At 41.7% G+C, this 25,070-nt stretch overlaps 1 protein-coding gene across 1 annotated transcript in view; it reads right to left on the bottom strand.

The window, feature by feature from the left end:
• LOC141994024 (vesicle-associated membrane protein 1-like) overlaps nucleotides 1–21,890 on the bottom strand; it is a 92,828-nt gene extending 70,938 nt beyond the window's left edge. Inside the window, exon 1 of the mRNA XM_074963973.1 lies at nucleotides 21,667–21,890. Coding sequence (XP_074820074.1) covers nucleotides 21,667–21,668 — 2 coding nt within the window. The 5' untranslated portion in view covers nucleotides 21,669–21,890. The remainder of the gene's footprint in view (nucleotides 1–21,666) is intronic.
• Between the last annotated feature and the right edge of the window lie 3,180 nt (nucleotides 21,891–25,070).

Raw genomic sequence — 25,070 nt, 5'->3', positions numbered from 1 at the left:
TCCCCCCCCGCCCCACTGATGGCTAGTATCAGGGAAGATCCCTGTCCACCAAACGCGAACAGCTCAGCATGAACGGGCCTCCCCACACTGCCTGGCTAACAGTGGAAAAGATTTTTTTTCAGCCAAAGGCAAACAGCCCAGCAGGATCGAGCACCTCTGAATGTCCCTGTAAACAAATTTCCCATATTTCAACCAAGTGACCGTGAATGATATCACTCTCCTGAGGCTAACAGAGAGAGTACCTCCAGGAGAGCTTCATGGAGATGTCCCTGGAGGATTTCTGCTCCACCCCAGACATGTTAGCAGACTTTTCCAGAAGCTATACTGGCCGCGAATGCATCCCAAGTCTTCAGGGCAAATTAATCATTAAAACGTTTGCTTTTAAACCCTATATTATAGTTACAAAAGGTACACTCACCAGAGGTGCCTTCTCCGGCTTCATGGTCCGGAAGCCCACCTTGGGAGGGTATAGGCTCCAGGGTGATAAACAGTTCCTGGCTATCGGGAAGAAAGGTTTCTCTGCTTGCCTGTTGTGCACTACCCTCCTCCTCGTCCCCAAAATCCTCATCCCTGTTGCATGAGACTCCCCCTTTGCAGGTGTCCATGGACTGTGGTGGGGAAGTGGTAGGGGCTCCCCCTAGAATTGCATGCAGCTCATCATAGAAGTGGCATGTATGGGGCTCTGACTGGAGCGACCGTTTGCATCTTTGTTTTTTGGTAGGCTTGCCTCAGCTCCTTAACTTTCACGCGGCACTGTTATGTGTCCCTGTTGTAGCCTCTGTCCATCATGCCCTTGGAGATTTGGAAAATATATTGGCATTTCTTCTTTCGGAACGGAGTTCTGCCTGCACAGATGCTTCTCCCCATACAGCGATCAGATCCAGTACCTCCTGTTCAATCCATGCTGGAGCTCTTTTGCGATCCTGGGAGTTCATGGTCACCTGTGCTGATGAGCTCTGCATGGTCACCTGTGCTAATCAGCTTGCCATGCTGGCCAAACAGGAAATGAAATTTAAAAGTTCCTGGGACTTTTCCTGTCTACCTGGCCAGTGCATCTGAGTTGAGAGTGCTGTCCAGAGCGGTCACAATGGAGCACTCTGGGATAGCTCCTGGAGGCCAATACCATCGAATTGCATCCACACAACCCCAAATTCGACCTAGCGAGGTCGATTTTAGCGTTACTCCCCTCGCTGGGGAGGAGTACAGAAATCGATTTTAAGAGCCCTTTAAATAGACAAAACAGGCTTGGTCATGTGGACAGGTGCAGGGTTAAATCGACCTAACACTGCTAAATTTGACCTAAACTCGTAGTGTAGACCAGGGCCAAGTCAACTTCCCATGGGAGGAGAAATTCATGATATGGAGTCTGAGTATATTTTGTGTGTAATTTGTTTTATTTACACACATACCTCAGTCCAGGAACACAGCTGGTCAGATAGCATATGAGCAATCCTTTCTTCTCAGAATCTCAGCCTAATACCAGTCCCCACTTCCCAGAGAGCAACTCCAGCTCAAGACCTGACACTGATCAGAGACCTAGGCAGAGAACAAATTCTCCAGCTGTCACACAGCTCCCTCCCCAAGGGTCACTGCCTCAACACAGAACTTTGCATGACAAAACTAACAACTCAGCATATCTTCCCAAGACTAAACATTTGCTCACACTCTGCAGAAAAGAACTTGGAAGATTACGTGTAACAGTGCTACCTGGTGACACCTGCCAAGACAGTATAATGTAATTTGGAATGAACTACAATGGGAAAGCAAGTAACTTGATAAAATCATCAGATAAGCCTCCCTCTCAACTATCTGCTCCTGCTTTGCCAGACCTCTCTCTCTCTCTGTTGTGGTCTTCTCCTCAAAGCTACATAGAATTATTACACTGATTTTGCCAGTCATACAGGATCTTCGCACCTGTCTTGCATCCTAGACACCCTCTCCCAACATTCACTCCACTGGTTCTTTCTAAGTGGCTTCCTTCTCAGAATCCCAGCCACTTACAAATCAAATTCTGACCTTACTTTTAGCTCATGGAAGCCTGGTGGAGGAGGAGGGTGCTGGATATATACAATATGTAATCCTTGAACCCCCTTCTCCCTTCTTTAACATTAGAGTTTAAATAATAATAGTTCTTCAGAGTTCTTATTACAGCAGCCCAGATGCCCTGCTGGTGTAAACTGATGTAGCTCCAGTGCAGTCAATAAAGCAACTCAGATTTACACCCATTTGAGGACCTGGCCCATAATGTCAGAGAGATGCTTCAGTAATCTAAAATATTTGTTAAAGTTTCCTGCCATTAAAGTTGATAATGTGGTTCTCTCCAAACATAAGTGTTTTGGGGCTATGGCCGCATTGGGCGTCTAATATGAAGCAGATGACTCAATTTGATCCATACTGGAAATGAAATTAACCATCTTAAAGAGGTGTTGATTAGGGATCACTGCTATAAGAACCTGATCCAAACCCCACTGAAGTTAATGAAACAATGGCCATTGACTTTAGTGGAGTTTAGATCAGGCCCTAAACATGCACATTTGTTTTCACAAATTTAGTCATTTTTCTGATTAACCATTCAGAGATGGTCAGATGAACACTCCTTTTGCTAAAGATATTCTAGAAGAAAAAAAAACACTCAAGATTTTATTTCCAAGGATACAGCAAAACACTCAGTAATCAAGTGGAACCTGCTTTGAGTCACAGTGTCCATATGTTGAACAGCGCTTGCAGAGCAGCCCAGAAGTGTCTTAATTGCTACTTGTCTGTACACATTTGCACAAAGCACCCATCATTAAAAACTGTGGCAATCTGAAGATATCTGCATGCTGTTAGGCATAGGTGTTGGTTTAAGCACTGAATATATTCTCACCGTGGGATCTCACACATTTTAAATGGTACATTTACATCTTAACATGTAACCTCCAGGAGATTAAATGTATTGCTCTTTTTAATCTTTTAAATTATAGGAAACTTCAGAGTTTTAAGATAGCTAAGAGCAGCTCTTTACTGAGTCCATTTGTATTTATAAATATAACACCCTGCAGGTTTATACATTTGCATGTGTGTGTGAGAGAGAAAAAAACTCTCTTCTTTTTCTGTGCTAAGTAAGGGACAAACTCATTGAGATAAATCTTTTTTATTCCTGAAGAGCTGCACACACCAATGCCTGTCGGAGCTAAACAGGGATTCCTGATGCCCAAAAGGGCCCTCTAAATCAATAGAGGTCCAGTAGCTACTGATCCACTGAGAATCCACAGTCCTTGGGGAGTTTTCCCCCTCCAATCCCACCCTTTGGAGTGGTCTATAACTTTTCCCACTGGTCTGATTTGAAGATATGGGGCCAAATTTGGCACCAACTTGCATCCCCATGCAATTCATTTGGTATCAGTGAGACTGCATGCTGTGCAATGCAGCTGTGGGTTAATGTGTGTCTGTGACAGAAAGGAACCATTGATGGTTCACTTGTCTCTGTCAGCAACTTGTCAAGCCTGACACACTCACTACACCAACACTGTTGTCATGATAGAGATCCAAAAGGTGGCATGTCATATATCATTGGAAAACTACTAATTGACTGGTCATTAATATTCTTGGGTAATGAAAGTACAAGGAGTGCACAGAGAGTTATGGCTCTATATTAGAACTATGGTCTTAAAATGTGTTTGGCAAGCAGTGCCTAAACCCAGTCTGCCCTAGACAAAGGAACGTGTATTTGTTTGTCTGACCAGCCTGATCCTCAGGCAGAGACAATGAAGGTACATTTACATAAAAGGTAAACAAAGCCATCAACCTAGCGAGTGTGGAAAATAGCCTCTTCTGGGGTCTGAACCTCAATGATCAGCAATTGAATCAACTGCTTGCAGACAATGTTACTGTATTATAAAAAGTGTGTCAATTCAAGTCTTTTATGAAAGCTAATAACACATTGGCATTTCATATCACTATCAAATGTAGGGATTAACACTATATGAGGAATTTTGAATACTCACTGGTATTGTGCTTTAGAGTCTGTTACCAGACAAAGGAAGAGAAACAGGTTCCCTCTCATACAGGAGGGAGGGCAGCTATCTACGCATCTCCAGTAAAATTAAGTAAGGTGTGACCAAAAACAATAGAAGCTCCATTTACACACAAACTGCAGGGGGACGGTAAGTCCACAGGAAGAAAAGAACAGCATGAAGTTACCTTGACTCTAGAGACAAAATAGTAAGTTTGGGAGATATAAGGAAAGAGAAGAAATCATGTTGGCCTCCATCACTTGACGGATACAAAGGCCCAGAGCTCTTGCAGGCTGAGAAAGATGGTTCCTTCAACCAGGAGGGTTGAGGCCTTTGGGAATAGAAGACTGGTGAGAAAACTGCCTTGAACAAAGATTGCAAGTTGCTGAAGGTAAGTCTTTGCCATTAGAAAGCGTATTTTTATTTTTGTTTGTAACCCTTTCTAACTGTATTTGTTCTATTTGGTATCACTTAGGCTACGTCCTTTTGTTAATAAACTTGGTTTATTTTTATAATAAGCCAACTCAGTGCTGTGCTTGAAGGGAAGGCTGTATTTACCCCAGTTAGAGTAATAAGCTGTAATGTGCTTTTGATTCTTTAAAGGTGCAAAGGAAACTTATTATTTCTCTGTGTGGTCCAGAAGAGGGCTGGATATTTCAGGCAGACAGCTCTGGGGTCACTGGGCCAGTAATAATTATGGCAGTGGTGTAACAAGCAGGTTGCTAGGGTCAGAGTTGCTGACCCAGGGCTACTCAACACACAGACACTCAGTGCATGTTTGTATGTTGGCTGGGAGTGTCCAGGCAAGAAGCTACAAATATATTCTGAGATTCATTAGATCAATCAGTGAGCTCTGCCTGATGCAAACACACACACACACGGAAGTATTGTCCTTAATAAAGAAAACTGAAGTTACTAGTGAGCCGGAGAAGAGAAAAGATATGGGGACACAATGGGCTATGGACAACATTTAAGGTTTCCTCTGAAGCATCATGCTTTGTTCACTGTTTGCACAGGATATCAGCCTATACAAAACATGTGCCTCAGTGAAGCAGACCATATATTCAAAGCTTTTATCCCAAATCCCAATCCACAAGAAATCACCCTGAGAAACTCAGCTGGGTTCTGGTTTCTCTAGGCTTCAATTCTGCACCAATTTCCATGGAGAGACTTTGCACCCAGATGGAGCCCCATGGAAGTCAAGGTAACTAGATGACCAACCCAGACTGCCAGAGGTCCTCGCCACAGGAGAAGGGAACCTACATTTCATTTCATTATTATAACAATGATGCTGATGACATTAAACAAGCATTCAGCACTTATGCTATTGGGTTCAGCTTTTAAATTCCTGCAGCCACACTTCTTGAAGCTCCCAGTTTTTACCCTCGATGAAGGCTTCAAGCCATATTCTCTCACCTTATCAGAAACCTACTCAGGCCCCTGGGTTAGCATTGGGACAGGTCACCAAGGGAACATTCAATGAGACTGAAAGGTGGCAAATTCAAAAAAGGATAAAAATAAATATTTTTTCACTCAACACTTAACGGTGGAACTCTCTGATATAGGATGTTGCTGAGGCCAAGAACTTCGATTCCAAGAAGGACTGGATATTTATATGCATAACATGAATATCCAGGGTTTAAATATTTAATGAAAAATATTTTGGAAGGGATAGAAACCTCATGCTTCAAGGCTTAAGCCAATTTCTAACAATTAGGGGTTAAGACGAGAACTTACTGGAGGACAGATGATCCCACATCTGCCTACTGTGGGGTTCTTGCATCTTACTTTGAAGACTCTTCTGCTGGCCACTACCAGAAACAGGATATTGGACAAAATGGGCCCCAGTTTCTGATCCAACCTGACAATCACTAAAAACTGATTCCAGGTTTGGAGGACTGGGAAGGACAGCAGAGAGCAAGTACTTGTCTGAAATTTCAGAAGTATCCCTGGCTTGTGGAATAGACTAGGCTCTCACCCCAATCTCACCATTGCCTGGACCACAACTGAATATACTTCTAACTCTGTACCCCACAACCAGCCTCATACCATACTAAGGAGTGGAATTAACTATTGCATTTTCTCTTGGGAGACACCCAAGAAGAATTGCTATTCAGTTTTGACCAAATGAGTGAAATAGCAGCTAAGAGTGAAGGATTTTCCCGGGCTCTGTCTGACAGAGAACCACAGCACTTCTGTTTATACTGTCACCACTGCCAGCTGTAACATATTAACAGAAGTTCTAGAGGCTCAGAATGGAGGATTACAGCCTCTACACAGATTCGTTGTTCAGTGCAACCACAAAAATATCAAAGCAGAGGATGCAACTTTCATGAGGAATTATTCTGATAATGTTCCGTCACTCAGAGGCTGTAGCTAAAGCGTGATGGCTGGAGAGCATTTAAGAACTGTAATCAAGCAATCTCAGAAGAAGTTGGGACTCTTAGAACCCAGGTTTACCAAAGCTCTGAATAAGGACAAGTTACCATCTGCAAGTTACAGTGAAAGGCAATTTCTAAGGTACACCATCTGCAGGATAACAAGACGCTGCTATGAAAATAATGAATGTCACATTCAATCAGTGACTCACTGTCTGGGAAACACTTCTGGCACAGATTCTGTTAGATGATCGGCCTATGTAGCTATCAAAAGAAACTTGGTGCTGGCATGTTGCAGTGAGTTATGTGTCTACACTCCCACCTTTGCTCCCACTCACACAAGAAATTGTTAATATCAGCCTCTGCTTACAATATTTCTCTACCAGTGTCTGGAGTGTAAGAGTCCCTAATTTATCTGATCTTTTTTCCTGACATGAATCTTAGAAACATTGTTAGAGATCATGAAATCATTACACCAAGATCTTTGCCACTTATGTATAATGTTCTATAAGCAACATGCAAAATCAGCTTCCAAGAGGTACGAAAGGAGAATAATAGAAATAACTATTTCCCTTTATGTAAATCTTTTTCTCAAAGACCCTTTAAGGACTCGTGTATATTTGTGTACATATCATAGTGTACAAATTTACTGAAACACATCCATATCCCTTTGGGTTTGGCGTTGTAGCCAGCTAATGATACTTACCTCCTTTGTACATCACTTTGAAATATTGGGATGAAAAGTGCTAAATAAAAGAGAGAGTTAGGAAATAGTTTCTTTAACCTGTGAACGGACCACTGCACAGTGAAGGAAGGTAGTTTTGGCCAAAGTCTCCAGGGAAAACTGCTAACTTTTTAATAAAAGTGTCATGGGATCTTTAATCTTCATTGCTAGATTCCTCATAAACTCTTCACCAGGTCAAAATTATGCTAATTTGAACTCTGCTTTCTTCCACCGAATGCTAGTCATTAAAGCAGCACAGAGTCTGCTTTACTATTGCTTGCTGTTTTCAAATGATCAAAACTAACTTATAGTACATAAGAATGGCCATACTGGGTCCACCAGTGGTCAGTGTAGCCCAATATCCTGTCTTTTAACAGTGGCTTGGGCCAGATGCTTCAGAGGGAATGAACAGGAAAGGGAAATATTTGGGTGATCCATTCTGTCATCCACTCCCAGCTTCTGTCATTCAGAGGCTTTGGGACACCCAGAGCATGGGGGTGCATCCCTGCCATCCTGGCTAACAGCCATTGATGGATCTATCCTCTATGAACTTGTCTAATTCTTTTTTTAACCCAATTATAGTTTTGGTCTTCACAACATCCCCTGGCAACAGGTTCCACAGGTTGTCTGTGCATTGTGTGAAGTACTTACTTATATTTGTTTTAAAACTGCTGCCTATTAATTTCATTAGGTGACACGTGGTTCATGTGTTATGTGAAGGGGTAAATAACACTTCCTAGTCACTTTCTCCACTCCATTCAGGATTTTGTAGACCTCTGTCATATCCCCTCATAATCATGCCTTTTCTTAACTGAACAGTCCCAGTCTTTTTAGTCTCTCTTTATATGGAAGCTGTTCCATACCACTAATCATTTTTCCTGCCGTTTTCCATATTTTTTCCAATTCTAATATCTTTTCTGAGAAAGAATGATCAGAACTGCATGCAGTTTTCAAGATATGGGTGCACCATGGATTTATACGGGGGCATAATGATATTTTTGTCTTACCTATCCCTTTTCTATTAGTTCCTAACATTTGGAAACAATAAGACTTCTTGCAGGAGTCTTTTCAATATATAAGTGGGTGGAATACTGAAGAAACCATAGCTATGGCAAAACCCCTTAAAATGTACTGGGAGTGAAACCTGATAGCTGTACAATAGTCTTCCAAGAGAATTCATGGCTGATGGCTGCTTTTCACCTTTAAAACCAGCCTGGATAAACCAGTTATGTACAGCTAAAAGTTTATGTTTTCTGTCTCTGCTAACGTGAACATTAAGATACAGTAGGTAAGTCCTTAAATATGGAGTAAAACTTCACTTTCTAATCATTAAACATCTTATTGTGTTAGTCTTGCCTCTAAATGGGTTTGAATGCTATTATAAGCAGGATGCTGATCTTGGATGAATCTGGAGTAGATTTGCTCCTCAGCGTAGTGTATTCTCCCACTGAGAATATTTAAATTTTTCTTTCAACACTACAATCATCCCTATTTAATAGTGTAAAATTATAATTAGGCAGGCCAACAAATTTGAAGAGCAACTAGCAAAAAGACTAAAACTAACAGCAAACAAGTACGTACATTAGAAGCAGGAAGCCTGTCAAACAACCAGTGGGGCCACTGGACGATCAAGGTGCTAAAGGAGCACTCAAGGAGGAAGAGGCTGTTGCGGAGAAGCCAAATGAATTCTTAGCATCAATCTTTACTGCAGAGGATGTGAGAGATTCCAATACCTGAGTCATTCTTTTTAGAGGAGATGTCAATAGAGGAGGTTTTATAACAAATTGATAAATTAAACAGTAACGAGTCACCAGGACCAGCTGTTATTCACCAAGGGTTCTGAAGGAACTCACATATGAAATTGCATAACTGCTAACCTATTGCTTAAATCAGCCTCTGTACCAGATGACTGGAAGGCAGCTAATGTAATGCCAATTTTCAAAAAAGGCTCCAGAGGCAATCCTGGAAATTACAGATCGGTAAACTTACCTTAAGTACCAGGCAAACTGATTGAAACAATAGAAAGAACAGAATTATCAGACACATAGATGCATGCGATATGTAGGGGAAGAATTAACGTGGCTTTTCTAAAGGGAAATCATGCCTCACCATCTGTTCGAATTATATGCGAGGGTAAACAAGCATGTGGGCAAGAGTGATCCAGAATATCACTTGCACTTTCAGAAGGTCTTTGACGAGGTCCCATACCAAAGGCTCTTAAGCAAAGTAAGCAGTCATAGTCATGGGATAAGAGGAAATGTCCTCTTATGGATCAGTAACTGGTTAAAAATAGGAAACAAAGGGTATGAATAAATGGTTGGTTTTCACAATGGAAAGAGGTAAATGGTGGGGTCCCCCAAGGGTCTGTCCTGGGACCTGTGCTGTTCAACATATTCATAAATTATCTGGAAATAGGAGTAAACAGTGAGGTGGCAAATGTTGTAAATGATACAAAATTACTCAAGATAGTTAAGTCCAAAACTGACTGTGGAGACTTGCAAAGGGATGTTCTAAAACTGGGTGACTGGGCAACAAAATGGCAGATGAAATTCAGTGTCGTTAAATGCAAAGCAGTGCACACTGGAAGGCATAATCCTAACAATACACACAAAATGATGAGGTCCAAACTTTCTATTATCACTCACGAAAGAGACCTTGGAGTCGTTGTGGATAGTTCTCTGAGAACATCTGCCCAATGTGCAACAGTAGTCAAAAAAGCTACCAGAATGGTAGAAACTGTTAGACTTATGTTCCCCTCTCAGTCTTATCTTCTCCAGACTAAACAGACCCATTTTTTCAATCTTTCCTCATAGGTCATGTTTTCTAAATCTTTTATCATTTTTGTTGCTCTCCTCTGGATAATTGAGTTTGTCCACATCTTTCCTGAAATGTGGTGCCCAGAACTGGACACAATATTCCAACTGAGGCTTTATCAAAACAGAGTAGAGAGGAAGAATGACTTCTTCATGTCTTGCTTTCAATACTTCTGCTAATATGTCCCAGAATGATATTCGCTTTTTTTTTAAACAGGGTTACACTGTGGACTCATGTTTAGCTTGTGATTCACTATGGACCCCAGATCCCCTTTTACAGTGCTCCTTCCTAGGCAGTCATTTCCCATTTTTGTGTGTGAAACTGATTGTTCCTTCCTAAGTGGAGTACTTTGCATTTGTCCTTATTGAACTTCATCCTATTTAGTTCAGACCATTTCTCCAGTTTGTCCAGATCATTTTGAATTTTAATCCTATCCTCCAAAGCCCTTGCAACCTCTCCCAGCTTGGTATCGTCTGCAAACTTTATAAATGTACTCTCTATACTGTTATCTAAATCAGTGGTGCCCAACCTTACTATACAGGAGGGCCAAATAAACCGAAGCACAAACTTCTGTAGACCAAACAGATTCTACCTATTTTAATAAGATTTAAAATATAAATCAATATAGGTGACTTTAAGTTCAGCTTGTTTTGTATTATTTAGACAGAAACAATCTATGTACACTATTGTCTATTTACACACTTGTGTAAACTAAAATGATGTAAACACAATGATAAAGTGCTAATGAACTGGCCATTTGTATATTGTGTTGAAGTAGACTGTGGGCCTTATGAAATGCTCTGGTGGGCTGTGTACAGCCCACAGGTCGTAGGTTGGGTACCCCAATCTAAATCATTTAAGAAGATATTGAACAGAACTGGACCCAGGACTGATTCCTGAGGGACTGTATTCAATATGTCCTTCCAGCTTGACTGCAAACCATTGATAACTACTCTCTGGGAATGGTTTTCCAACCAGTTGTGAACCCATGTATAGTAGTGCCAAGTAGGCTATATTTCCCCAGTTTGTGGATGAGACGGTTATGAGAGACAGTATTCAAAGCCTTACAAAAGTCAAGATATACCACATTACTGCTTTGTCCCTAGCCACAAGAGTTGTTATTCTGTCAAATGAAGCTGTTAGGTTGGTTTGACATGATTTGTTCTTGACAAATCCATGCTGACTGTTACTTACCACCTTATTATCTTCTAGTTGTTTGCAAGTTGATTGTTTGCTCCATTATCTTTCTGGGTACTGAAAGCTGACTGGTTTGTAATTCTCCAAGTTGTCCTTATTCCCTTTTTTATAGATTGGCACTACATTTGCTCTCTTCCAGTTCTCTGGAACCTCTCCCATCTTCCATGAGTTTTTTGAAAATGGCTAATGGCTCAGATATCTCCTCAGTTAGCCCTTTTGAGTATTCTTGGTGAAAGCTGAAACAAAAGAGTCATTGTGCATGTCTGCCATTTCCACATTTTCCATTATTGCCCCTCCAGATTGAATAATGGGCCTACACTGTCTTTTGTCTTCCTCTTGCTTCTAATATAGTTGTTTGTATATATTTCTTGTTACCCTTTATGACTCTAGCTAGTTTAATCTCATTTTGCACCTTGGCCTTTCAAATTTTGTCCCCACATGCTGGTGTTGTTCTTTTAATATTCATCCTTTGTAATTTGACCTAGTGTCCACTTTTTTGACCTAGTGTCCACTCTTTTTTGAGTTTCAGATGATTGAAGATCTCCTGAATAAGCCACAATGGTCTCTTGCCATACTTCCTATCTTTCCTACACAGTGGGATAGTTTGCTTTTATGTCCTTAATAATGTCTCTTTGAAAAATTGCCAATTCTCTCAAAACTGTTTTTCCCCTTAGACTTGCTTCCCATTGGATCTTACTTTCTAACTTTGAGTTTTGTAAAGTCTACTCTCTTGAAATCCATTATGTTTATTCTGCTGTTTTCTCTCCTACCATTCTTCAGAATCATGAACAATATCATTTCATGACCACTTTCACCCAAGCTGCCTTCCACTTTCAAATTCTCAGTCAGTTCCTCCCATTTTGTTAAAGTCAAATCTAGAACAGTCTCTCACCTAGTTGCTTTCTCCACCTTCTAAAATAAAAATATTGTCTCCAGTGCATTCCAAAAACTTGTTGAATAGTCTGTGCCATGCTGTATTATTTTCCCAACTGATGTCTGGGTAGCTGCAGTCCCTCATCACCACCAAGTCCTGTGCTTTGGATGATTTTGTTAGTTGTTTAAAAAAACCTCATTCATCCCTTCTTCCTGGTTAGGTGGTCTGTAGTAGGCCCATACCATGACATCACCCTTGTTTTTTACCCCTATTATCAGAGACTTTCAACAATTCTGTCTCCTATTTCCAACCTCAGTGCAAGTGTATACATCTTTGATATACAAGGCAACGCCCGCCCTTTTTTCCCTGCCTGTCCTTTCTGAGCAAGCTGCACTATGACAGAGTTGGCATCACACAGACTTGGTGGGATAATACAACTGACTGGAATAGTTCTATATGACTATTCCAGTAATTTGTATTATCCCACCAAGTCTCTGTGATGCCAGCTACGTCATAGTTGTGTTTATTCACTAGTATTTCTAGTTCTTGATACGTACTCGTGTATTATTCTTTCCACCTTTTAACAATGGGTAGGTCCATGTACTTTGTGTCTGTAGGAGACTTATACTACATTAGACCTCATCTTGAAAGATGTTGAGCTACCTCCATTGAGGTGCTCAGCACTGTCAATGCTAACTGAAGTCAGTGCCAGTAGGTTTTCAGCACCTTACAGGTTTAGGTGATTAGTTTGCTTTCTGTGTGTGTCTGTCTAAATCCTGGCCTCGAGTGGGATTTCCCCTTTGGTCCCCCACCCCCAGACTTGTTTGTGACTTTGTAAAGTGCCGGGGCTGGATGCTGCCAAAGTATTCAAAGGAGAGAAAGAAAATCCCACAGATTATTATGTTGGATCATATTAAAGAAGTTCTGTATTAAAATCATAAACGAGTTTGATTCCCCATAGTTTAAATTCCAGGGCATTACTAATTAAGAGGTCTCTTGGTTTTTGGTCTCTTGTTTTTACTGTTTCTCTCCCGCTCTGTGTGAAACTTGCAAGCTGCTAATTGTGTTAGTACATCCTAGAACAGAGTCTGTTCTCAAAGCAATACTTTGTAACAACAACTACTCACACAGAGAGAGACTCAAAGTGATACTTTTTAACAACAGAAACAGCACACAAAGACTCCCTGCCCTTTTTTTGTATTTATCTCGCTTTGTTAACAATTGTGATTAAAATAGAGATAGAGGATGTATGTGGACGGACGCTTAGTGTGGATAATAAATGAATGATCAGGGAGGTGCCAGCCTAAGAATCCAGTGTCGATCGGCCGAAGAAGGCGTCAAGTGGAAATAACCAGAGGACCTCCAGAGGGCAGACTGGAATCCACCCAACAGCCTCGGATGGGAGAACCGAAGAACAAGATAACATCTGGCAGCACGGAGCCGTCAGGAATGTGCCATCTGCTGATTGATTCAGCAACAGCATGATGAAGCAATTCCCATAGACTGGCATAGGAAGAAATTCCTATAAAAATGGATTCTAGAAAGTGAGAACTTTGGGGTCTGATTCTGCAAACCAACTTCCAGGAGCATCAGATGTGCATCTGACGAGGCCCTGCTCCCTCCTCATGTCCAGGCCACCTGGCCAGTGGCTTGGCATGAGCAACTCTAAGGCTGGTAACTATGATAACAACCTTGCAGAACGTGTGTGTGTGTGTGTGTGTGTATGTGTGTGTATGAATGAATGTGTGAATAAATATGAAATTGAATGGAATGTTATAGCTATAACTAACTGCTTACTATGATTCTTTCTGTATTCACAATAAATGTGGCATTTTGCCGTATCCCCTTTGATAAGATCCTGCTGGTTTTTATTTTATTGGTATAACACCACAGCCAATCTAGCAGCAAATGCAGGCAGCTTTCCCACAGACCAGCCTCCAAACAGCACTTAAAAAAAAAAAAAAACCCCCCCCCACATTTTTAACTACTACTTTTTTGACCTCTTTTTCCCACAGAGAGGTAACAGAAATGTTCAGTGCCGACCTCTGTGCTAAGCCAGACTCTGAACTGAGTCTGTGACAGAAGTCAGCAATAAAAACCCAACCCTAGAACTACATTTGTGAAACTTCAAATGTTATGGGCAAAAGATTTTTGTCCATGTTTGCAGCCTTTTCATGCATTAAATGGCACACAGAGATGGGTTGTGGTAGCAGATAGGGCAAATACTTGTACACAGCATTGCCTTTGCCCAGCTGTAGCATGCAATAATTAAGGCCCTTCCCTGTCTAAGGCCAGAGTCAGAAAGAACAGTTATTTTAGTATTTGAATGTAAGTGAATAAATGGAATTTCTATCCATTAACCTTTGGAAGTAGAGAATAAGTGGTTCTAGGCACAATTAATTAGTTATTTCTAGGAAATCATTACTGAGTCTATGTATTTATAAAAAGCTGGAATTTATGCACACTGTGCAACTCAATATTTCAATGTATACTAGGGCAATTTGGTCTTTCTGGATTTTGTTGGCTTCCCCCTGAGTCCTTCTGCAGGACCAGATCCTGCCTAGCCCTTTTGTGGATGCACAGGAGTTGTGGGGAGACCTAAGGAGCTATATCGTCATGCCCCCTGCTCCCTACACATCTATAGCTCCTCTCTCATTTAGACAGCTAAATCAATGGTGAGATTTTCCAAAGAGTTCGGCATGTTAGGTGTACACTGGATGTTGAGTTCTTTTGAAAATTAAGCCACAAGTATCACAGTGGGAACTGTGGGGTGCTGAGCACTTAAAAATCTGGCCTGCCAGACATAGTTGCAGTCACTCTGCCCCCTCACTTGATTTTCTGAGGCCCTGAAGGGGTAGGTAAGAAGCGGGGTTATGGCCTCATCCTCTCTTCTCTGCAACAGCCCACATCAAGTGGAGTAAGCTGCACCATGTGGAGGGGTGTAACAGTGGATGGACTCCTCTGTGCACTACGGAGCTCATATGGGGTTCGGTCTCTTAGGGATCCCTCTTTCTTTGCTCCCTTTGGAGTTGTGGCACTTGCTTGCCCAGTGATTTGTGCCAAAACGCTCCCCTGCTGAGGCTCCACACTGCTGCAGTGCTTACTTTGAACCATTGTCCAAGTGGCTACCACCCTTCTCTCTGCCTGCTGAAATGCACCCACCTCTTGAAGCAATTCCTGCCTATTTCAGTTTGCAGCATTTGGCATCACTAAGATTTTCTTCTCCTTTGTCACTTTCCCCCTTGCACATGCATGGTTACTGCTGTATGAAACGCCTGCACTCCCCATTAGTGAGACAGTGCTGTATTCCCACTGCAAACAGAGGCTTCGAAACAAGCAAACCCCAGTAATTCAGTGAGATGGGGGCTTTTAGCCAGTTAGAAGGAGATTATCTAGAGTTTGTTAGATGTTTGGCTGCATGTGTGTGTTCTCCCTGTGTGCTGACCACAGCACGGCACCATAGTGTAGACATGGCCTAGCTCAAGACAATATAGAGATTTGAACCCAGCTATACAGCTATGCAGGGTTAGTGCATAAATCCACTGGGCTAACTGGCCTATGTTATAAGATACTGCAACACATTAGAATGCATTCAAAGGTGCCATTTATATTTAAAAGTTCAGAGATGTTTCTTGAAATAATGCCCTTCTGACCTCCCAAAACATAGTCATAGAGAATCTCAATGCTTTCCAGAAGAATTCACTCAGTGATGCCTCAGTGATGCTTCTGTTTGATTCTGGCAGAGTAAGTCTGTTGCTTTCATTAGCATACAATCTGTAAACCAGATTTCCGCCTTGTTTGGTTGAGACTAAAAAAAAGACACCTCTTTCCCACATATTTTCCTTTAAATATTGCATCTGGAAAAAGTGAGAAACTTGTTCAAATATTTCCAATTATTTGGACAGGAATATTAGAGTGATGAAGTCCATTCTAATTATTTCATCCAGTACAGAAGTGATGATGTAATTGCAAATAACAAAACAGTTTTAAATGTACAGTCAGATCTCTCAGTAAATTACTACTGTGTGCAGAAAACATATGGTTGCCAGAACTGAGTAGTTAGCTTTTCTAAGGTGGCCATCATCTTGTGCTTGTTCAATGGGTTATGTGAAAAGAGCTTGGCGGGCTCCATACAGGCACCAGGGGAAAAGCAACCACAACATTAAGGAGAAAATCTCTGTTAATTGGGGCTAATTGACAACTGTGATGAGTCTCAGGAAGGTCAAGTGTTGCGGTTCAAATACAAGACAGGACAAGGCTTTAAGCAAGGAAGCAGGCTGGTCTGCCGACGGGCTGGTCTGCCTGTCAGCTTTTCCACCCTCTCCTTTATTTCTCTCTCTCCCCCCGCGCATTACATACTCCAACAGATAAAAGGAATACACTGGCTTTGTATAATATTCTTATTTACCAATTTCTATCTACCGCATTCCTTGCTCTCAGGCCTTGAGCCCAGTCCTGGGAGGCTTCCCACGGTTTATGTCATCTGGGCGAGATTCCAAGGTTCATGCCCTTGAGAGGAGCCGTGTGTGCACTGCTCCGACACAACACTCCGGGTGTGCCCTGAATGTTGCCAAGTGCATGAACCCTGCATGAATGCTACAGTCAAGTACCAACTGGGCCTGAAGACAATATTCTCTCACTCCTAGAATTGCTGTCTCCTAGTCAGGGTTGAGTTGGATCCACAGGACAGCTACAGGGATAACATACATTTGCTTCTACAGTAATTCAAAAATCATTGGCGGAGGAGGGGGCGGTCACCACCTTGTTCCTCTTTCTGGATGTGCTGTCTCTCCATCTCACTACTAGTTCCACAAGCACTGGGGTAGCCCTTCTTCACGGTTCCATTAAGTTACATGATATTTTACAGAACCCACCTGCTTTACAACATCCACTTCTTCAAATCTGTTCATTCAGTGGCTCCACTGCCTGGATAAAAGAGCAGATAGAAAAGGGAGCTGCTCCTAAGCCAGATGGAGTTAAGCCCATTCAAATAATACAGCTCTTCAAATGGCCCCAGAGCTTGCAGTCACCACATGGTGACACATGATGACATGTGCAATATTGATGCGAGTGATTTAGGTGATGAACTGAAAGCCCTTTCAAGATATGTTTCAGCTGGATCAACTCCAAAGGCTGTTCTGGAACATATGTGCACAAATAAGATGACCACCCTCTTTCCCAATGCTTTTGTTTCTCTGCGCATACTTCTAACGCTTCCTGTAACGGTTGCCAGCGGAGAACGCAGCTTCTCCAAGCTGAAGTTAATAAAAACACATCTTTGCTCCCCAGTGACACAGGACAGGCTGGTTGGCCTTGCAATCATCTCAATAGAGCATAAGCTTGCCCAGACTGTGGACCTTCAGCAGGAAACAGTTCAAATCTTTGCAGCCAAGAAGGTTGATTATTCAAAAAGATAAAAATGCCAGTGTTTACAATGCAGACAAGAAAAGTTACATTTGCTGTTCAGGCGTTTGAAAGTTAAGTGTTACTTAAAATTTTTGAACAATGCATTTTAAGTTGTTAGCTCTCCTTTATTGGGGTAGGTAGCAGAGCAGTACCATGAGAGGAGTAGAACAGGAAGAAGGCAGAATTGAGACCTTTCAAAGTTTTGGCCCAAGCGAAGGGTCATTTGAGCTCCCCGCCTCAGGTGCCAAAATGTTGTGGGCCGGCCCTGTCCACCTGCATTTTCTCTTACCCAGTGCTCTCTCCTGGAGGCTGCGTGACAGACATCTAGCAAGCTTGGCTTTGATCTATGGGTGATCACAAAGCTCAGTGAAATTGTTGGGCACGCTGTCTGCCTTCCATTCAGGCTAAATGAGTGTGCAATTAAATGCCCTTTTGGTTAGTGATAGCTGGAAGCCACCACCAAAGGACTTGACTGAACACAAACACAGGGTCTTGGGACTGATTGTTATTGCTGCTGTATGTGCATGTTTGAGTCAGAAACAGCCAGATGAGTGAAAAGCCCAGGAAACAGCAGGAGAAGCCCTTATAACATGAACCTGAGAGAAAGCTAAGAGAGAGAGAGCATAAGAAGGCAGCCAGACTGGGATGTCCCCCTGCAGCAGGCCATGGCACCACACATGCATCTGACTCAGTTTCTCCTCAGTCCAACCATAAAAAGAACAGTCTCCCTCTCAGTGTCCACTTCAAAATACCACCTCTGGGTATAATTTATTCATGTACATATAGAATAGCCCATAGAACCCTCATAACAAAGCTGTTCTCCCAATTGCCACAGTAAAACAGAGAAATGTACAGCAATTTTTCAAGCTCCTCACCCATGAGCCCATCAGCAGTGTCACACTGTGAGAGAGCTTTTTGGCCAGGGTGCTCATTGGAGAGAGGCTTGGAACTGTGAGCAAACAAACTGCCTCCTGTTTGTTCATTCTTTGTATATAAACAGAGTTGCATCAAAGACATACCTGATGCCATCATCATTTTCTCCTTCTACTTGAAACAACCCCCAAGAGGTAACACTCAAACCCCTCCCCTGCCCAATCTCAGTTCACTTCTTACCCTTATGCTTGGAACAGTATCCCCCTCTTCTCAAGCAAGAAGCGAGTCCTGCTCTTCCTTCAAATCCCTCCTTTTAAACCTGCTTCTTTCATTTAACTTCTCAGTACTGACCCTCTCCTCAATAAGGTTTGCTCCCACTTTTGAGCCTGCTTCTTTATCATTTGTATTGTACCACTCAGATGGTAATCTCACATGAGGCCAGATTCCCAGCTGGTGTAAGTCAGCATAGCTCTACTGAAGTCACTGAACCCAGTTGTACACTAGACATATATCAGTCTAACTACATTGCTCAAGGGTGTGAAAAATCCACAGTAGTTATAACTGACCTAACCCCCTGTGTAGCCATCGCTATGTTGCTAGGAGAACTTCTCCCATCGACAGAGCTACCCCCTTGGGGAGGTGGATTAACGACACCAACGGGAGTAGCTCTCCCATCAGCATAGTAGCATCTTCACTAAAGCTGTATGTGAAGACAAGCCCTCAGGAGCCATCTCTTTGTCTTCTTACAAGTGTCTGAAGTGTTATGGATGTTTATGGTGCTCTACAACAAGATGAAAAGAAATCATTTCCTGGTATTTGGTGTTCACTAGCAATAAACTGTCGCAAGTTGATGAACACCATTAGTTGTTGCTATAGGTTGTTAGTTAGCACACTTTTACCTTGTGGCATTCATCAACAACTCAAAGTTGGATAGTGGTGACATTCATCAAGGAGTTTTAAATTCCTTTTCTGTACGTCCATTTAATAGAGAAACAGAAATCAACTGAATACATCAATATCTGCATAATAGTATGTTGCTTATTTATCCTGGCTTTGTACGATTAGTGTGTTGAAAGATTATCCCACCAAAAAAAAAAAATGGTTTCTGTTTTTCCCTAGATCAACAAAGAAACTTATGCAAGCTTTTCTATAAAAGACCCAGGCATACCAATATTGAATCAACCTTTCTGTTTTTAATTAAAAAATGTGTTATGAATCCACACTAGTAAGCCAAAGATAGTATGAAAAACTGTTTCTTGTTTGAATAGTTTAGATGATCATTCTGCAGCAGGGAACTGTTGCATTAATCATCGAAGAACAGCTCACATACCGATCAAAGTATTTGACAGCATCCTCTGACTCCTGATATAGACACAAGTAGGCAACAGCACCAACAGCACACCATGAGCTGGCAAACTCCGAACCGTTTGGAGAAGTTTAGGGGTGCACATTAAGCCAAGGCATTTTTCAGAAAGCAATTCCTTGGCTTGGAGACATTCTGGATGTTGTAGACAAAAGCTTGTTTTCTGATATTTTAATAGGTGAATAAGCAAATGAAAAAAAATTCTAGATCTCAGAATGGATTTTTAAAAATTTGGTATTGAAATAGTTTACAATAGGACACAACTTTTTATTTACAATAATCAGCATAGCTCCATTCACTTCTATACCAGTAGGATCCATCTGAGGATCTGGCCCTATGTTTCCCCCCCTGCTTATGTTATATAGGATTAGAATTATTTGACTTTTTTAGACTTCTGAGATGTTTGCAGCTGGTTTGCACCGACTGGTCATAAATGAACATTTATGCAATCATGTTAATAGATTCATAGATTATAAGGCAAGATAGGACAATTGTGATAATTTGGTCTGACCCTCTGTAGAATACAAGTCATAGAACTCCCCTGAATTAATCCCTGTTTGAATTAGAGCAGATCCTTTAGAAAAACATCCAATCTTGATTAAAAAATTGCTGGTGATGGAGAATCCACCACAACCCTAGGTAAGCTGTTCCAACAGTAAATTACCATCATTGTTAAAAATTCGCACCTTATTTCGAGGCTAAACCTGTTCAGCTTCAACGTCCAGCCACTGGATCTTGTTATACCTTTGTCTTCTTGTTTGAAATGCCCTCTATCATCACATTTCTTTTCCCCTTGTAGATTGTTATAGGCTGTTATCAAAGGATGCATTTCAGAATCTAGTTATCTAAACTACACGGGTCAGATTCTCATTTACACCAATGTTTTTCCAGAGTAACTATTAACTACATAGGTTTTACTGTTGTCTAAAAGAGCAAATTAATGCTGTCATTTAAACCACAGCTAAAGACATGGACAGCTATTTAAAGGTGTAATAAAATAATTCTGAACTGATGGGTTAGTGTCATCTACTGCTGCACAGAAACAGATGGATGCTGAATACAATTGAGTTGAAATTATTTTATATCTAATATATTATCATATTGCACCAGATAGTGAGGACAAAGGTCCAGATCCTCAGCTGGTATAAATCAGCATTGTTCCATTGTGATGTACAGAACTGTGCTGATTTATACTAACTGAGGATTTGGCCCAGCATTTTGACTGGTTGGTGTCAGCACTATTTTGAATTGGAAGCATGTTAGTAATTCTCTTCACTGCTGTCCAACAACTGGAAAAACTGCACAGCCAGCCATAGCAGAGTTCCCATCGTTTAAGAGCCACAGCAGACTGATTAGACTTTGACAGTGTCTTACACAAACTTTGGATCTCTAAAATACACAAAAGAGGTCTCACACCCAGCAAATGCTCCTCAGAGTCTGACACTGATTCATACAGATGCCATGTAGTTTTCATGTGACAGCCAGCCACACCAATGTTAAAGTAGCTTCAGATGCCTTATTCACATAGCCAGCCTTTCACCGCACCCACACACCACATAAAATTAAACATAAAAAGATACATTCATAGTAAGAGTTAATTTGTACTTGGTTTTGAAAACAACAGCATACTACTTGGCCATTTCTCCAGAACCCAAAAAAGCAACTTTTCATATATCAGAAACAGCAGTGAACTTTCCAGCCACAGTATTGCGCTTCCGTATAGCGAGCATTTAGGGGAATATAATTGTAAACAGATATTCACAGATATGAAACTGAATCTGTGACAAATCACAATACACAATCCCAGAGCCCAGCCTTGCTTCAAAAGGGATCTCAGTCAGCTTAAAGCCATGCTGCTATCATTTCTTTGTGAAGTAAGAAACACGCCCATTCACAGCTGAGTATTCAGAGTTTCAGCACCACACCTGATGGACAGTGCTTTGATGCTGCTTTAGCCAAACTCCTTCCCTCCAGACATACTAAACCTTCATTCTCAGACTGCAGCTCATTTTCATTAAACTCCTATGACAAGGGATACTCACATTGTTTTCGGTCAGACAGTCTGTGGATGTCCTAAGGTTCAGCTGTTTCTCTCACTCTCAGCAGCTAGCAAAGATGGCTTTCCAGCTCTGCTTCTGATGCAACCAGTCTCTTAGTATTGTAGGCACTGTTACTGAGATAGGAGTGGTAGGCATAAGCTACTGAGCATGCCTGCACCTCACATCACACAGTAGGAAGTAGAGGAAATCCACAGATGCACACCCTCTGTAATTCAGGGCAGAATAAAGTCCTAGAGTGACTAATATAAATGGAACTCACCCTCCCTCCCCCAGCTGTCTGCATCCTGACTCCTCTAGATCTAATAATAGGGCATTTATTCTCAGCTGTGTAGTGCATGGAAATTAAAAGTATTTCCATCTTTGAATTTTTTTAAAGAATCCTTTATATCTTTTTCCTTAAACAATGGAAGCACTACTGTTCTATGTCTGTAGTTAAATTATGAGTGTAAAATCCAATTGGCAAGTGAACACTGTTGGATTAAGAGAGGGAGAGTATGCATAAATATCACCTAGGCCAGGAAGATAATTCCCCCAATACAATATTGCATTTGTCTCTGAACCATCCAAGATTGGCCCTGACTGGAGACAGGATGCCAGACTAGATGGACCAATTTTTTTTCTGATCAGGTGCAGCAATGAAGCCAGACTGCAGAGGACTCGCAGCGCTTGCCAAAATACAGGGAAGAATGTCTGCTTACCTCCACACATGTGCAATTTCTTATGCCTTCTTCTTTTTGCTCCCCCTACTGTGAGGAGTCCAAAATCCTTCTTGAATCCAATGTGTTTTCCTCTTTGTCAGTGCTTCTCTCTTTGGTTGTCCTCCTGACCATGCAAGTGAAACCCATTCTGGAAGAGAAAGCACAACAAAACATTTAAATCCAGGTCACTCTGCAATCAGATAAAGGGATGAAATGGTGCAGAGAGATCATTTAACCAATGTAAATCCAGCACTGTCTCCCCATGACATGAATTTTTGTTTTAGTTGGTGTGTTATCCAACACTCCATGTAGCCAGTCTTTCCACTCACTCTTGTGGGAGCTGGCTCAGAACAGATCTATGCCTGGGTAAGGGAAAGTTTTAAACAGCACAAACAACGGAGTATTTGAGAATCTAGACCTCAGAGATGGATGGGCTGGTAGTATGGAGAAGCATCTTGTTAGTCTGGTGGCAGTGGTGAGTTCCAAAGAAAGCGTTTCAGATGCAGGACCTCACGAAGGCTCATTTTCATGTCAAGTTAGTGAGCAGAGGTAGAGGTCTTCACCCATCCATCTACCCACATATTCTGCTAAACCCTGCCAGTTTGTAACCCCGCACTGTTTCCTGGTGAGTGGAACAATATATGCCCCATAATAGTTAGCTAAAGAAATAGATTGGGGAGCATAAAACACACCAGAACCCAATCGAAGGGAAATAGAGTGCTATGAAAAAGCCCAGCTTTGGGGTCATCTGATATTTGCTTAGATCCTAAGTGCCAAATCCTGCTCTCATAGCAGTGCTTTGTACATGGGACCTACCAGGAAGCTGAGGGGATGAAATCCTCCTAGCCCAAATGTTACACATGTATTGCAGCCAGGGGATCCATATAGCAATGGACCCAACAGTCACAGCCTCGTTTTCCCCACGCCCCAGTATTTAAACCCCTGCTGGGCACTGTCTTGAAGACCAGGATGTAGAGAAAATGAAAAGCAATTCAGAAAAAAAGCTAGTCAACCTTTTCCAAATCTAAAAGCTTCAAGCAGGCTCAGGTTTGCATTGGAATTTGGACGTAGGTCCAGAATGGTTCATGTTTTAATCCAAAGCAATTAACCCATTTTCTTAATATTATATATTACAAAGCATGTTCCTTAAAAAGAGAAAACAACCACCCAGAGGAGTCCCTAGCTAAAATGATCACAGGAGCAGCAGGTGGGTATTAAGTCCAGAGGTGACTGTATCAGGTAATTGCTAAATCACTTTCTTGCCCTTTGGCTTCATTTCATTGCAAATAAAGACTACTTTAAACCTATATTAAGGACATTCGAACAGATCTGCTAAGGCGTGTGGCGCAATACTTAGCTCCATTATCCTGGCAAAGCTACTACACTGATTGCTTCGTCAAAGACATTGGTATATAGACATTGGTAAATATGGACATTGAGAAGTCAGTTCTGCTCTGAGATGCATGGCGCAGTTCACATGAAGGGAGAGGCATGATTAGATTTCAGTTACCTGATCATCCTTGTTTCATGAACCACAAGCAGCTACCCTGTCAAAACATCTTCAGGTTTCAAGCATCTTCAGCCACTAAAGGAAATAAATTCTCGCTGCCCACTGAGAAGCAGAGCCTATTGTAACAGCATTCTCAAACCAGACATAGTTCTCTGTTGCTGACGAAAATCCACAGAGAAGTGGGTGATGGTTTTTTGTTAGCTTTTAAAACATAAATTGTGTCAAATACACTGGAAGGGTTGGAACTCTGTGTTCCAAGGTGGAAGAGCTTGGTGTAGCTCGAAAGCTTCTCTCTCTCACTAATAGATAGAAGTTGGTCCAATAAAAGATATTACCTTCCCCCATGCCATCTGTCCAAAGGTGGGGTATTCCTGGCTACTCTGGGCCAGGCTATCAGAGGCTTTTGTCTTTCTAGGAAGAGATGCAGAGACACCCTGTGGTGGCTGAAAGTATATGAGAAGAGTGGGTCAAATAGCTTATTTGATGATTTTTTGCAATATGTTTCAAATAAAGTCTTGTATTAGATTAGAGAGGAAGGATGATCGTGCAGTTAAGGGGGAGTTCCTGTGATGCTGGGCAAGTAATTTCATCACTCTGTCCCTCAGTGGGATGAGGATACTTTCCTGTTTCTTACCCTTTGAATTGCTTTTTGGGACCAGTGATGCTCTCTCACTACGGATACATGCAATTTCTAACACAGTGGGGCTCCTACCTTGTTGGGGGCCTCTGAGTCCTACTGAGAATACATGAGGAAAAGCAAATGGGCTGTGTCTGTAGGGTAGTATTCTGTCTTCCTATCCTGATAGTCTTCCCAAGCTGGGGTAAAATCATACTTAGGTAACAGCAGCGGTAAAACTGGTCTGGGAATGTTTTTAAACTGATAAATAAATATTTCTTTCCTGGGCTGAGGCCACGTGCACAAACATGGCCGTGTCAAGGCCACTTACTAATGGACATACTAGCAGCACACAGGCTACACAAGTAGAAACAAAGGTACCAGTCTAATAAAATACACCCTGAGAGAGGAGTCTTTAACACACACTCATGTCTTGTAGTGCTAGTAGAGAGCCGTTCACTCGGGCATTTTGCTCCAGAATAGCTAGAGATGGAAGAGAGTTGTCAGTTTGGTCCATGTCACTTGGCCTTAGGCAATATTATACATCTGTTCAGAGCTGGAT

The sequence above is a fragment of the Natator depressus genome, chromosome 9 (genome assembly GCF_965152275.1).
Source record: "Natator depressus isolate rNatDep1 chromosome 9, rNatDep2.hap1, whole genome shotgun sequence".
Lineage (NCBI taxonomy): Eukaryota > Metazoa > Chordata > Testudines > Cheloniidae > Natator > Natator depressus.
This window is presented reverse-complemented; position numbering and strand designations above follow the sequence as displayed.